Source organism: Pteronotus mesoamericanus, unplaced genomic scaffold (genome assembly GCF_021234165.1).
Source record: "Pteronotus mesoamericanus isolate MK-2021 breed Mesoamerican mustached bat unplaced genomic scaffold, CSHL_Meso_final scaffold_85, whole genome shotgun sequence".
Taxonomy (NCBI): Eukaryota; Metazoa; Chordata; class Mammalia; order Chiroptera; family Mormoopidae; genus Pteronotus; species Pteronotus mesoamericanus.
In genome coordinates this window covers 16,263,211-16,276,545 of record NW_026555329.1, presented here as the reverse complement: position 1 = coordinate 16,276,545, position 13,335 = coordinate 16,263,211, and the positions used below count along the sequence as shown (strand labels likewise).

At 37.9% G+C, this 13,335-nt stretch overlaps 1 protein-coding gene across 2 annotated transcripts in view; it reads left to right on the top strand.

Moving 5' to 3' along the window:
• The window catches only part of GLCCI1 (glucocorticoid induced 1), a 95,215-nt gene extending 82,862 nt beyond the window's left edge, over positions 1-12,353 (top strand). For both annotated transcript variants that reach the window (XM_054564089.1, XM_054564088.1), the window contains 2 exons: positions 9,054-9,174; positions 10,313-12,353. In XM_054564089.1, coding sequence (XP_054420064.1) covers positions 9,054-9,174; positions 10,313-10,661 — 470 coding nt within the window. In that variant the 3' untranslated portion in view covers positions 10,662-12,353. The remainder of the gene's footprint in view (positions 1-9,053; positions 9,175-10,312) is intronic.
• Positions 12,354-13,335: the final 982 nt, after the last annotated feature.

The following is a 13,335-nucleotide window of genomic DNA, read 5'->3' as shown; positions in this document are numbered from 1 at the left end:
GGGCAAGCCACAGAATCTAGACTTCATTCTGCCACTTATAGTTAATCTTTGGCACAACTCACGTAGGCAGTTGTTACAAAATTCTGCAATTTTGTAAGATATAGTGGAAACATTGATTATTCTAATCATGAAGTCAACTCAACCATTCTCCTTAGTCCAGCTACAGAGAGTTGTATTCCAAGAGTCCATAAATTAGTTACTTGGAACTTAAACTATATTTTCCCACAGGAACAATGTATGTTATGTGGATGGAGTTTCCCAAGACCAATGCATAAAAACCTATTTAATTCATGCTGTAATTTAACTCATAAATAGTAATATTTCTAAACTTTGGGTGTTAGGACTGAGCAGCCCTTAGTTGCAGAAGAGAAAAAAAAAGCATTATCTTGTCTTTTCAGGGTCTTGGGGTGACCCTTTGAATTTTGACTTTGAATTTTTCACTCTTCTAATTCCTTTCTACATATATTTTAACTCTATTTGATTTCTCTCTAGGGCTCTGTTTCTTAACCTTTTCTTTTACCTTTGCTCTTACCATACTTGAACTCCTCTCTATTTTCTAGATAGCCTAATCAGCCAAGATTTTGTAGCACTTTTCTTATGGTAGTTTATATTGTGAAAATGATATATGTTGGATATACTTCTTCTAGCCACCATATCTTGCAAATGACTGGTTTTGAGCCTGAATCTGTTCTCTATGAAATGACGCTTCCCATGTGTTTGCAGGGTGTCTGTTACACTAGAAGAACCTCTTAGTGGTAAAATTACAAAGAGGATAGAGATGCAGGTCCAACAAAGAAGTCATCACAGATCTGTTCTAAAGCAACAAAAGCACAAAAACTAACAAACTCATAGACACAGAAACAATACGGTGGTTACCAGAGGGGAAAAGGGAGTGGGGGGAGGATGAAAAGGGTAGAAGGGGTCAAACATATGGTGACAAAGGGAGACTAGACTTTGGGGAGATACAATGCAATACGTAGATGAGGTATCATAGGATTGCATACTTGAAACATATAATATTAACCAATGTCCCCCAATAACTTTAATTAAATAATAATATTAGCTGCTGTTTTAGAACACTGATCTACTTCAGAATTATGGCTCTAAGGTCATATCTTCTGTTTCTCTTTTTCAAGATAACATATAAAATTACATATATTCCTCTTCTGACAACACATAAGAAACATCCAGTAAATAAATGCCTTTCCTCCACTTTCAGAAAATGTCCACAACTGTACCAATGGCAGATGCTGTGCTAGCTCTCCGGATGAGTTACTATTCTTAAGTTAAAACTAATGAATAACTATACAACTGATTTCTAGCATTTATGACACAGAGTCTAGCATTTATTGCACAGAGTGCAATAGAAGCAACCCAAAATTTATTATCGTGCCTGTATGTTTCTTTCACTTAATCTCCTGATGTATATTTAACAGAATGTAAGCTCCAACAAGAGCAGGTAACTTCATTCTGCTTGTTGCTATATCCTCAGCAAATAAGAGTAGTGCCTAAAATGGAGTGGTGCTTACTGGAGATTTTTTGAGTAATTCTTTAAGATCTCTTCATGGTATGTCCATTTTTAAGGCTATATTTTTACATCTGTGTTGAAAATATTAGTGTCTTTTTCTTTAAGTTGTTAAATTTTCTGTTTGGCTTTTGAATGTTCAGAAAGAGTATGATAATCTCTCTCCCCAACTCCTCACCAAAACAAAAAAACAGATTATGCTAATTTGTGATAAGCCTTTAGTGGGAAAGCAGAGTTTCACATTTCCTGTTGAAATCAGGGGAAAAGAAGTAATTTTGCTAAAACCCATCGTATCTTCTACTCTGTTCATGACTGGGGAGAACATACAGGTTATCAATCAGGCTAGAGGAAAAGGGGAACTGTTGAATTTTTTGTCCTTGTTATCTTTTGTTTTCCTCTAGGAATAAATGTCAACACATAGGGGATACTCCTTCCACTCATTCTCTTTGTGAATCTAGTTGAAGGCAGACTCAATAAAGTTGTTGCCTGGGCTGTAAGACTTTAATTAGAAGCATAGAATATTAGATTGGAAGGACATTGATCTTCTAGTCACCTCTTAATTCCAGCGAGGACACTAGAGTTGAGATAGATCAAAACTGGTGAGGCCAGGTTGAATCCTCCTTCTGCCAAGGACAGTAATCCTGTGCCCTTGGGCAAGTTACTCAACCTCTCTGTAGCTCAGTTTCCTCCCCTGGTCAATTAGGGATAATGATGGTACCACCGCCTCACAGCATTGTTATGGTCATTAAATGTGCTCAGGCAAGTTTCCTTTTGTTATCTCCTGTAATATTAACTACAGTCCTATGAACAGGGGTGTTGTCCTTTTTTCTTTTTTCTTTTTTTTAATTTTTATTGTACTTTTTCCCATTACCATTTAGTTGTCCTTATTTTAAGAGTGGGGAATCTGAGGCTTAGAGAAATGAAGTAACCTTCTTAAATTCTCTGCAGCCCAGGTGCCAACAAAGACCTTCTACTACTTTATACTATTTCCTGCTGCTTTTGTAGGAGGAATAGCCTTTACACAGGCATCCAGCTGTGAAAGGGCCCGGTGTGTGGAGAACAGTAGGAAACTGTGTGGCTGGGGCACAGGGTGAACGGTGCAAAGACGAAGGCAGTGCGAGTGGAGAGGTGGAGAGGCCACTATTTATAAAGGGCCTGGAGGTCTTGCTAAGAGAAATGAAGAGCCAAGCAAAGATCTTCTGTCAGCAAAGGGGCATGACCAGCTTTGTCTTTTAGGGCCATAGCTCAGGTGGGACTACAGAATTGGAGAGACGGCAGGAGGTCCGCGAAGGTGCTGTGTTAGTAGTCTAGTCCTGTGGTCTCCAGACTTGATTTATAATGCACCTTTTCCAGCAATCTTTAATCTGTACCCCTAATATAAATTCATATATGTCTTAATTATATATGTGTGTGTAATTCAGTCTCCACACTATGTGCTAGTAAAGCTTCCTTTCTTATTTTTAAAAGTAGAAAGTAAATATATGTATATCCTAATATTTTCTTCCCGCCTGTCAACAAACCATTTTGTGCACCTCGGCTGGGAAACCACGGGTGTAGGGCAAAGACGGGAAGGGGTAGCAAGGGCAGGGGGACTGGAGGAAAGGGATGGAAGAAGCAGCAGCACCATGTGGTGTCTGGGTCAGTGTGGCAGGTGAGACGGGAGATGAAGATAAAAGCAACGTTCTAACCAAGTTCTGGCTTGGGAGCTGTGGGAAATGGTTACCACCACTCGTAAGGCCGTGAGTATCAGAGAAAGAACAGGCTTTTAAGAGACTATAATGATAAGCGTAAGGTTCCATGTGGCTTTTTGCCTGAAGGTGTTATAGTGCCATTTTCGTGTAGCAAGAATTGAAAATAAAATAGGAAATACTGAGTTTTACCTAATATAAGACATTTATAGCATTTTTCTTTGCCTTCTATTTTGCATATAGTTAAGCACTCAGTAAATATTTAAGTGAGCATTTAGAACTATAATGAAACTGTTATGAGAAGTATTTGATTTTTTTCCTCTGTAAGACTCTTTAGGAGCAATTTAATATAAACAGTGTATTTCCATTTTTTGCAAGTTGATGTCCATGAAAATTTTTTTATTTAAAAAGTTCAAGAATATAAAAAATAAGATTGTATCACAGTGATTTTCCTGAGATCCTTACTTATTTTCAGGATATAAAATACTCTGTGTAATCTTGAAATTTATTTTCAGTTTAGTTTTACCATTGCGATTTACATTTATAAGAGATGATTTTGGTGTAGAAATTGGGTTGAGGACTCTCTTCAATAAACTAATTTGCTTTCACCTTTAACTGCCATGTCAGATAGATGCAGAGTGAGTTGTTCACATTCATGAAAGATTCAGAGTGAGTAGTTGGCACATCAACAATTCCAAGTCACATTTGGAGACAGTAGTAAGCAATGTTGTTCTGCATGTCAGGATTATGTTTGTGGAAGATGCAAAACATAAGTAGCAAAGGTTATAATGTTATTTTTTTTTCCTTCTTACCCTTTGTTGAATGCTGGTTTAATGAAGATCTTAGCTATAGCTGATGTCTTATTTTATTAAAATTCTGTAACCTTCTCATAAAGGTCGAATTTAAAATTTTATGGAAACCTTAGGGACTACTTGTAAAAGCCAGACATTCTCCTTACGTGTTCACAGTTTGATCTTGGAGTTAACTAAAAATGTTAAGTTTTTTGCCCTGGCCAATATGGCTCAGTCGGTTGCAACGTCATCCTGTGCACCAGAAGGTTAGGGGTTCAGCCCTGGCCCGTGTGGCGCAGTGTTTGGAGTGTTGTCCTATAACCAAAGGGCTGTGGGTTCCATTCCCTGTCAGGGCACATACCTGAGTTGCAGGTTTGCTCCCCAGTCCAGGCAACTGTGATACCTGGTCTGTATACAGGAGGCAACCGATCAGTGCTTCTCTCTTGCATCAGTGGTCCCCTCTCTGTCTCTCTCTCCCCTCCCTTTCTCTTTCTCTCAAATCAATAAATGTATTTTTAAAATGCTTTTAAATGTAGGCTTTTCAATAGATTGATAATGCCACCTGGTTCCAAAAGTTTGTTGCCAAGGAATGGTATACAATAGTGTGTGTTTCTTGATTTCATTAGTCCATCAAACCACACTACAGCTGATAATTTTATTTCCTGAAGCAAAAGAAGTAACTTTAGTAGTAGAGAAAATAATTCTGTTTAGATCCTATTTAGTCAACCGTATTTCTAAGCTAACTCTGTTGGCTAGCTTTTCATTATGTTCTTCATGTGTCATTGAGTATAGTGCTGGTTAACTCTGTGCTCACTTTCCCAGCCTGTTCTTCTAGCTGATAAAGGTAGAGTAAGAATTTCATTCTACTAGTTATTAGTGCACTTATTATAAAACTATTTTCTTTGTAAGGGAATCTATAGAGTCTGCATGCTTAGGGCATTGATTTTCATTTCATGATGATAGGTCTCTATATGCTGAAGGATGCCATCGTGAACTGCAGTAGTTCATTCTGGGCAGACACACTGGAGAATCTGGTACTCCAGATATTACTCTTGTTTTCTCACCAGCCACAAAATCTTGTCTCTATGTACCTGAAAAAATTCAGAATGTGCATATCTATTAAAAATGACACTTCTGCTATTATCTTCTGCCGAGAGGGAGTGAAAAAGGCACTTAGTTTTTGAATGGTTCACCATTTTAAATTTGCAAATTAGGAATGATGCGTCCACTGTTCTAGTAATATTTATTGAAACCTCACTGTATTTCAGGCACTATCCTAATTCTTTTACATACATTTTTCATAGCTAGTATCAGTAGTTATTTCCTTTAAGGCCTAGGTAACAGTAGAAGTCAGGTGGCCTAACTCCAAATCAGCGTTTTAACTTTTTCATGATTTATTTTCAAATTTGGCTGTACTTCAAAAGAATTTGTGAGCCTTACTCCAAAAAAGGAGCATATTACTGGGAATAGCCTCAGACTAAAATCAGAATCTCTTAAGGATGAGCTCTGGACATTGGTATTGATTGCTTTTTAAGGTTTTTTTAATTGGTTGATTTAGAGAGAGGGAGAGAGAGAGAAGCATTGATTTGCTGTTCTGCTTATTTATGTATTTATTGGTTGATTCTTGTATATGCCCTGACTGGGGATCGAACCTGCACATTTGGCACATTTGGGCAATGCTTCGACCAACTGAGCTACCCAGCCAGGGCCATATTGGTATTTTTAAAACATCTTCTGATGAGTATAGTGTAAAACCAAAGTTAAGAGCCACTACTCTGAAATTATATTACTAGTTTTAGAATTAATCTAAATTTGGTAAAATAATCTGATAGTTAGGAGATAAAGCACATCTATAAACTTAGGGCTAGAATGGAAACATGGCAAAGATTTTATAATACCTGTCCACATAAATGGGTCAACTTAATGTAAATAGTGTTTTTATACTGGAATTGTGACCCATGCAATTTAACCTATCAGAAATAACGAAAGCCACTTATAAGGAGAAATTCAGAAAATCTTAAATTTATAAAGGTACACATAGTTTAATGAATAGTGTTTCTACACTGAATTCTAAACTTTAATAACGTCTCTAATTTTTCTGAGCTTTAATTCAGTATGTGTTTTAAAATATTGGACAAGTTACTTGTATTTTATTTGGTAAATATGATACAGATTCATAAGTATGATCTAGTATAGTAAAATAACCAATAAATGTTTTTCCACTCTTGATTTTTCAGAGTTGGGTTATCCTGTCATAAATATAGATGAGAATGTTATGAATATAGACAGCTATGTAAATAATCATATTCATTGCATTTAGTTTTATTAAGTGACATTGGCTATGATGTTATACGAACATAAGTTAACACTTAACTTAATCTCATCTACATGTCTAGTTATTTTCTGCTGTGGAATAACAGAATGAATAAGAAAATTTATCATGCTTGTGAACAAAAGGGATTAAATTAAGATTACCATGAGACTTTTTATCTTGAGTCTTCTGAACAGGCATGCTCACCTCATAATATTCCCTTTCTGAAATCTGGTTATTAAATTCAACAAAGAGTTCTAAATGAGTAAGTTAGAAATCAAAGTCTGTAATGGGTAGAATGGGTTGTTCAGGTGGGATGTTTTGAAGCCTGCCATTTTATAAAGCAAAAAATGTTGGTACAGTGTTCCTTCTTTGTATGTTAGAACCATTTTTTAAAAAATCACAGAATTTTAGAGTTAGAAGTGGCAATTCTTATAGTTATGTAGAAACTCCAAGAGACAGTTGTATATAAGGTTACACAGCGATGCAGCTGGTGGCAGAGCTGAAACCCCCGACGAGGTGTCTCCGTCCTGCTTCTCTTTGCACTCCATCAGACTGCGCGGTTACCTGAGGCAGTCACTTCCGAGTCAACAAGTCTGTGGGCGTTTCCAAATTTTGTGCTTTCAAGCTTTGTTTTTCCAGACTACCAGACATTAAATACAAACAAACGTGTGTGTGTGTGTGTGTTTGAAGTCAGAAAAGTTTCAAGAAGAAAAACTATTTAATTCATTGTAGATTGTTAATGGGAAGATAATCAGTTTCGTAGATTACTCAACTCACATCTAACTTTCAATTGTGGGAAAGTCCCTTGAAATTATCAATAAAATTATGAGAGAAATCATGTGGGTAGGCCTGATGATGTAGTAAGAAATAAAACACAGAAGATCGTAGCTAGATAATAATTCTTACATGATAATTCAGTGAACCTCAGACTGCTACTGACTTGGCCACACCCTGTAGATGGCAAAAATGCTTGGTGAAGGCACCGAGCCCATGGTTACAGGCAGCTTCTGCCCGCCAGGAGGGCTTGCTCTTACCAGCAGTAGTCTCTGTGGAGCCTCCGCATGCCCTCTCTCCTTCCGTATTTCCTCTGTGTGGCTTGTTGCTGTTTGGATAGCAAAGCAGGGTCAAGCTGTATTTTTGGTATTACACTGAGTTCAAGGCCTCCTTCCCACCAGTTTTTGATTGTGGACTGGTCTGTTTGGTCTAGTCTCGCTCAGAGAGAGAGCAGCAAACTCAGATTCTAGTCAGGTTAACGATGCTTTGCATCAGCTTAAGAGAGAAATTCCTATTTCCCCTTCTCCCTTCCTGGGAGATTTGTTTAAGCAATATAGCACAAGTGTTGAATCTAAAATAATCCTCAAATCTGCATGGTATGTGAAGAACCGCAACTTAATTCTAAGACGTATTTCCAAGAGACTATATACGTAATCTATAGGGACATGCATAACAATAGTGAGAGAGAAACTATGTGGGTTTCTAGGTTTCACAATAGTGTGGCCTTGTTATTTTTCAGGCAGTGATTTCCCGGCCAGAGATATAGCCATATTCAAATATAAGCACACATCTTTGTTCCCAGGACTAACATAGAAGCTCTTTGAATCATTCACCAAATACACTACAAGTGTGCCTGAAGGGTCTACTTTCTAAGCATGTACTATACTTCATTAGTAATGATAAAAACATCTATCAGTCTGATTCTGAATGTTAGATTGTGTTCTGTATCCTAAACTACAGCAATTTATCAAAATTGTGACAAATGTAATTATGGTGCAAATGCCGTCTTTCAAACTATGTATTAAAATAATACATTTTAATAGATTATGTGCTTAGTATTTTAGTAGTGGGGATTGGTTTGCATTAAGTCAGAATTTGTTTAAATAGGACGATTGTATTTATACAAGTATGTTACTGACTTTACAGTTTGGCATCTCACAGAGATAGTGACACATTTTGGTGAATTTGAATTTCCCAAATCCCTTGCCAGGTAGGAAAGGGAGAAATTACGTATAGGTTTTACAGCTTTTCATGAATAGGCCATTTTCTTTTTGGTCAGAAATATGAAGAAAACATGTTAGGTAGAGTTGCTTTTAGATTTCTCATCTTCCAGTAGCAAAAATACAAATTATGCTAAAAAGTACTTTTATATAGACATTTTCAAAGGCAAAATCCTCAGCAAATTACTTTTTCATGGTGGGCTGAGGGAAAAAGACATTGTGTTATAAACCTGTTTTTCCCCTGCATACATATTATTCTTGATGTTGAGTAAAAGTAATGTTTCTGCTAAGAGCTAGAGGAGATTATTCCACATACCAAAATTTTCAATTACATTGGTTGGACACTGCGAAAACAGAGAACCCTGTATTATAATAGTGTGTAATTCTTCTGTATGACTTATACATATTACGCCACTCATTTACATTTTGAAATACATAATAATGTATTTGTTTTCAGGACTACAGCTCTACTTTATTCTCTGAATAAATGCAGTTTTCTGGACCAAAATATCATCCTTTTATGTTCTGTGGTATGGCAGATTACTGTTGCATTGAAGCTTTTATTTATAAGAAATGTACTACACAAGGGTGTTAGAAATAGCTTTGCAATAAAGGAAGCTCTGTGGTGGAAGCAAAGGGGCAATAGTGGATAAATTGTGCAAAAGGCTGCTTGTTTGGAAATCAAATTTAATTTAAAAGAGCTTTCAATCACTAGTTAATGTAACTGCTTTAAATTTACAGACAGTGGGAGTAGCTCACCGTTACCCAAGTATGCTTCATCTCCCAAACCAAACAACAGCTACATGTTCAAACGGGAGCCCCCAGAGGGATGTGAGCGAGTGAAGGTCTTTGAGGAAATGGCGTAAGTAATGTCTTTTCTATCAGCTGGGATCTGCAAAGCTGTGAAGCTTTTTACTGAGACCAGTTGATTACAGATGAATCAACTACTCCATCCAGCTGATAATGTGTTTGAAAATAATGAACAGAGAATTGAATAGGCAAAAGAAGAGATCTCATTAAAGAGAAATTGGAGCCTGTATGTTGGAAATATGTAAGCTAATACAAAAGAAACTTGGAAATTCATCCTTACTAGCTAAAAGAACTATTTTCAATCATTAAGAATTTTCCCCTCTAAGGCTCTGTTGACCGAGATGGCTAACATAGATGTTCAGCAGCAAGGTTGCTGTCCTCGTGCAGGTAGCCGAACGACAGCGGGAACCAGTGCCCTTCCCTGGAAGCAACTCTAGCATGGATAGTCACTGAATTTAGACTTTCCATTTACAGATTTTTTTCTTTTTGAAATTTTAATATATAAAAATTCGAAATTAAAGGAAAGGAGGTTCATGCTGTAAATACGTGGCAAAAACTCTGTGGCTCTTGGGCTCACTCATCCCTTTGCCCAGCGCAGGTGCCGGTGGAGGCGGCTGCGCTCTTGCTCGTAGACAGGGGCAGAGACCGGGGTGTGGGAGAGGATGGCTCCTGGGCGTGGGAGGAGAGGAAGGGCTTGTGGACCCTGCTCTGCTGGGCTGATTGGCTCTTCGAGAAACTACTGAAACTTTTTTTTTCTGATTTGTGTCAGTAGAAGTATGTATGGAGATGCAGAAAAAGGAAATGCTTAAAACCAAATCTATCATGGGGTAATACCTCTCCCCAGTATACTTTTTCTTAACAGAAAAGGGTCATTCTAACTTTGCATAATCTTCAGCTATAATGTAAGATGTGTTTCCATGTTCCTAAATGCTTGAAAGCAAGCTAATGATCTCTGAAACAATTTGTTTGCCCAGTCCTTTTGGAAATGCTTTTGTCTCAAATATGACTTCAGTGCTGTGTACATCAGTAGTCTGCCAGCTGACTTGTGCTATGGAAGATGTTTACCCCTCTGTGTACACTTAACTCATTCCCTGCCATTCACACTTGAGCTGTTTTAGAGAATGCCAATTAATTGGGAAAGTGCTTAGCTTTTTCGTGATTGTAAACCTCATTTTGTTTTATGGTTTTAGGTCTCGTCAGCCTATCTCAGCCCCTCTCTTTTCATGTCCTGACAAAAACAAGGTTAATTTCATCCCAACCGGATCAGCTTTCTGTCCTGTAAAACTCCTAGGCCCCCTCTTACCTGCCTCCGATCTGATGCTCAAGAACTCCCCTAACTCTGGCCAGAGCGCGGCCCTGGCGACCCTGACCGTGGAGCAGCTCTCCTCCCGCGTTTCCTTTACGTCTCTCTCTGACGACACCAGCACGGCAGGCTCCCTGGAGGCCTCTGTCCAGCAGCCATCCCAGCAGCCACCGCAGCTCCTGCAGGAACTGCAGGGCGAGGAACACATCTCTGCACAGAACTACGTGATCATCTAAAGCGAAGGGGAGCTGGCCTCAACCTGACCTTCCATGGATTAGGAGCTAGATCTCAGACATCTATCTGCATGGAGTGACAAAACTTTCAGAACATCACCACCGACAAAATACTTCTCAGCAACATAAAGTATCTCTTAACACTGATCTTGGCAGGGACGGAACTCCTATTCAGCAGTTTTCGTGGAAAGCAGTAATGCTTGCAAAACGTGTGTGTCATTGAGCATTTTAAGTGGAGACTATGCATTTCATAGTATGTTCGACAGATTAGTACTGTGTCCTGTGTTTTGTTCCAAATTCTTCAGTATAAATAAGCTCTATATCAAAAAGTTGCCTGTCTCAGTAGAAAATGTCTTGCTGTGTTTTGTCCTATGGAAAATACTGTACTTCAGGATTATGTTTACAATTGATCCAGGTGTTTGTTTCTAACTTCTGTAATACATACAATGCAAAAAATAAAATAAAAGGAATGGCCACAACAGTTGCACAGTGCCCACCCTATGGCCTAGCTTCAGGTACTTCAGTTGAAGTCTAAACTCAGGTAACTTGGAATGTATATCATATTGGGATATTAACTATTTCACAGCTAAAAAGCTAAAGAGGGAACATCACTCTTTGCCTTTCCTTACTTTATGCATTTCCCTTTCCTCATTACATTCCACATTCTTAGAATAAGAAGTGCATTCAACCCTAGGAGAGCGATAATCCTGGACATGGGTGAACATGAGAAGAACCAGCAAATCTTGTGGTGTCTGACATCACTTTTGTCATGTGGTTACAAGTAAAACAACTGTTGCATTCACTGTCTCAACATGTGTAAACGTGGCTTTTTTTTTTCCTACAAGTTCAGGTGTTGCTCAGTTAGATGACTGTTTGGTGTCGCATATGAAGTGTCCGGTACTAGGCTGCACACAAACATTCCACGTTGTATGTGATGAAATTTAAAGACAAGAGTGTCTGGGTTTAAATTCAGAACAAGTTAAGTTTCACAGGGGACGGTTGGGATTTTTTTATTATGTTGGCCATCAAGGTCATGAGATGCTGATCTTTTTATCTATAGGGATATTAATGTTAATTTCCCTTTTTGGAAATTCTTTAATTTGCAGATTTAAAAATGACACACTTCTGGTTATTGTTTTCTTCAAGCAGTTTAGGTGCACGAGTCACATTCATGTAGAGAGGGAATATGTAGGTCTCAGAATTAGTACAACATGAGCAGGTTATATGGTGACTTAGAAAAGTGGTAGTGTGAAGCCGTCTCATTTATAATAATATCATGAATAGCTCTGTTAATATTTTAGTTGTGCAAAGTATAGCAAAACCCAAGTAAATTAGCCTTGACTTTGCAGACCTGACCTAACTTCTCAACCAAGTGTGAGGAGAGCCCTAGGTCCTCCTGATTGGTCAATGGAAGAGCCCAACTCTCAGACGTGGTTTTCTGCCGCATAAAGAGTATGCAGAAGCAAAGAGGCATTTTTACATTTTTATTCCATTGCTTTCAGTTTGATAAAATGTAGAGTCGTTTCCATCTGCACCTAAAGTGTATGGCACAATTTTCTTAAGAATTAGGGGAACAAGGTACCTACAGCTACAGGAACGTTTCAGTTCCCTTCAGTCATTCCTGGATTTGTATTTTCTAAAGAGGTTGAAGAAGGAAGAGATGGTAAAGATGAAAGCAACACCATTGTTTTTTTTTTAAGAAATGGCATATATGTGTACGTGTGTGTATGTGTTCTGTGTATTATTTTGTCATGATCCCAATTACCTTCTTTCCACCAAAGTTTGCAGTAATATTTTCTCCCGAAGGTGCATCCTGCTCCTTTCAGTTAGTCAGTGTTATGTTGTAGGAGACTGTCATGGGGAAGGACTCAGTTTACTTTTGCCATTTTCACAGGGGAACCTTTTAAAACAATCTCTTCAGCAGCAGACACCTTTAACCCTAATAATCTCAGGCCTTGATGAAAATACTATATTTTGTAGATTATGGTTAAAGGGAGAAAATTATTAGCTCTGTAAGATAAATATGAGCTCCATTAACTTCTGATATCTGGTTTAGCATTACATAATGTGTTGATCTTATGCTCTGCTTTTGTCCAAATAAGATGCAATAGTATCAATATCAATTTCTAAAAGATGGACTGACTATGCTTTTTTGGTGATGAAATCTGATGTACGATATTTATAGTGATACGTGCTTTTATTTTCTCATGAGAAACTGAATATTGATTGTGTTGTACATTTGTTCTTAGCATATATTAAAGTTTTGAACCAAATGTGTTAAAGCTTATGCTTTGCCATGTAAATTTCCCAGAAGTTGTTGAGCTCAAATGTATCCTACATCCAGCTGTAGAAATTTGTCAGAAATTGTTTAAATTTTGTATATAGTTGTACTGTTTAATTTAGCCACTGGGCTGAACAGTATTCGAGTTACCATCACTATGGCTTTACACAAGGAAATGTGTGGCTTTTGTTTTGTATTTTTTCAGTATAGAAGTTCTTGTGTCTTATTTAAATAAAGTTATTAGTAAAAGTGGAATCGTTCACATATGTTTTTGGAAAGACTGGGTGGTGAGCCTCTTACCTGACAGAGAGGAATTCAGTTCCGGGCAATGGCAGCATTCAGTGCTGGGCGAGTGCCTGCCTGGCGTCTCGGGCTGTAGGGAGGCGAACTGGATCA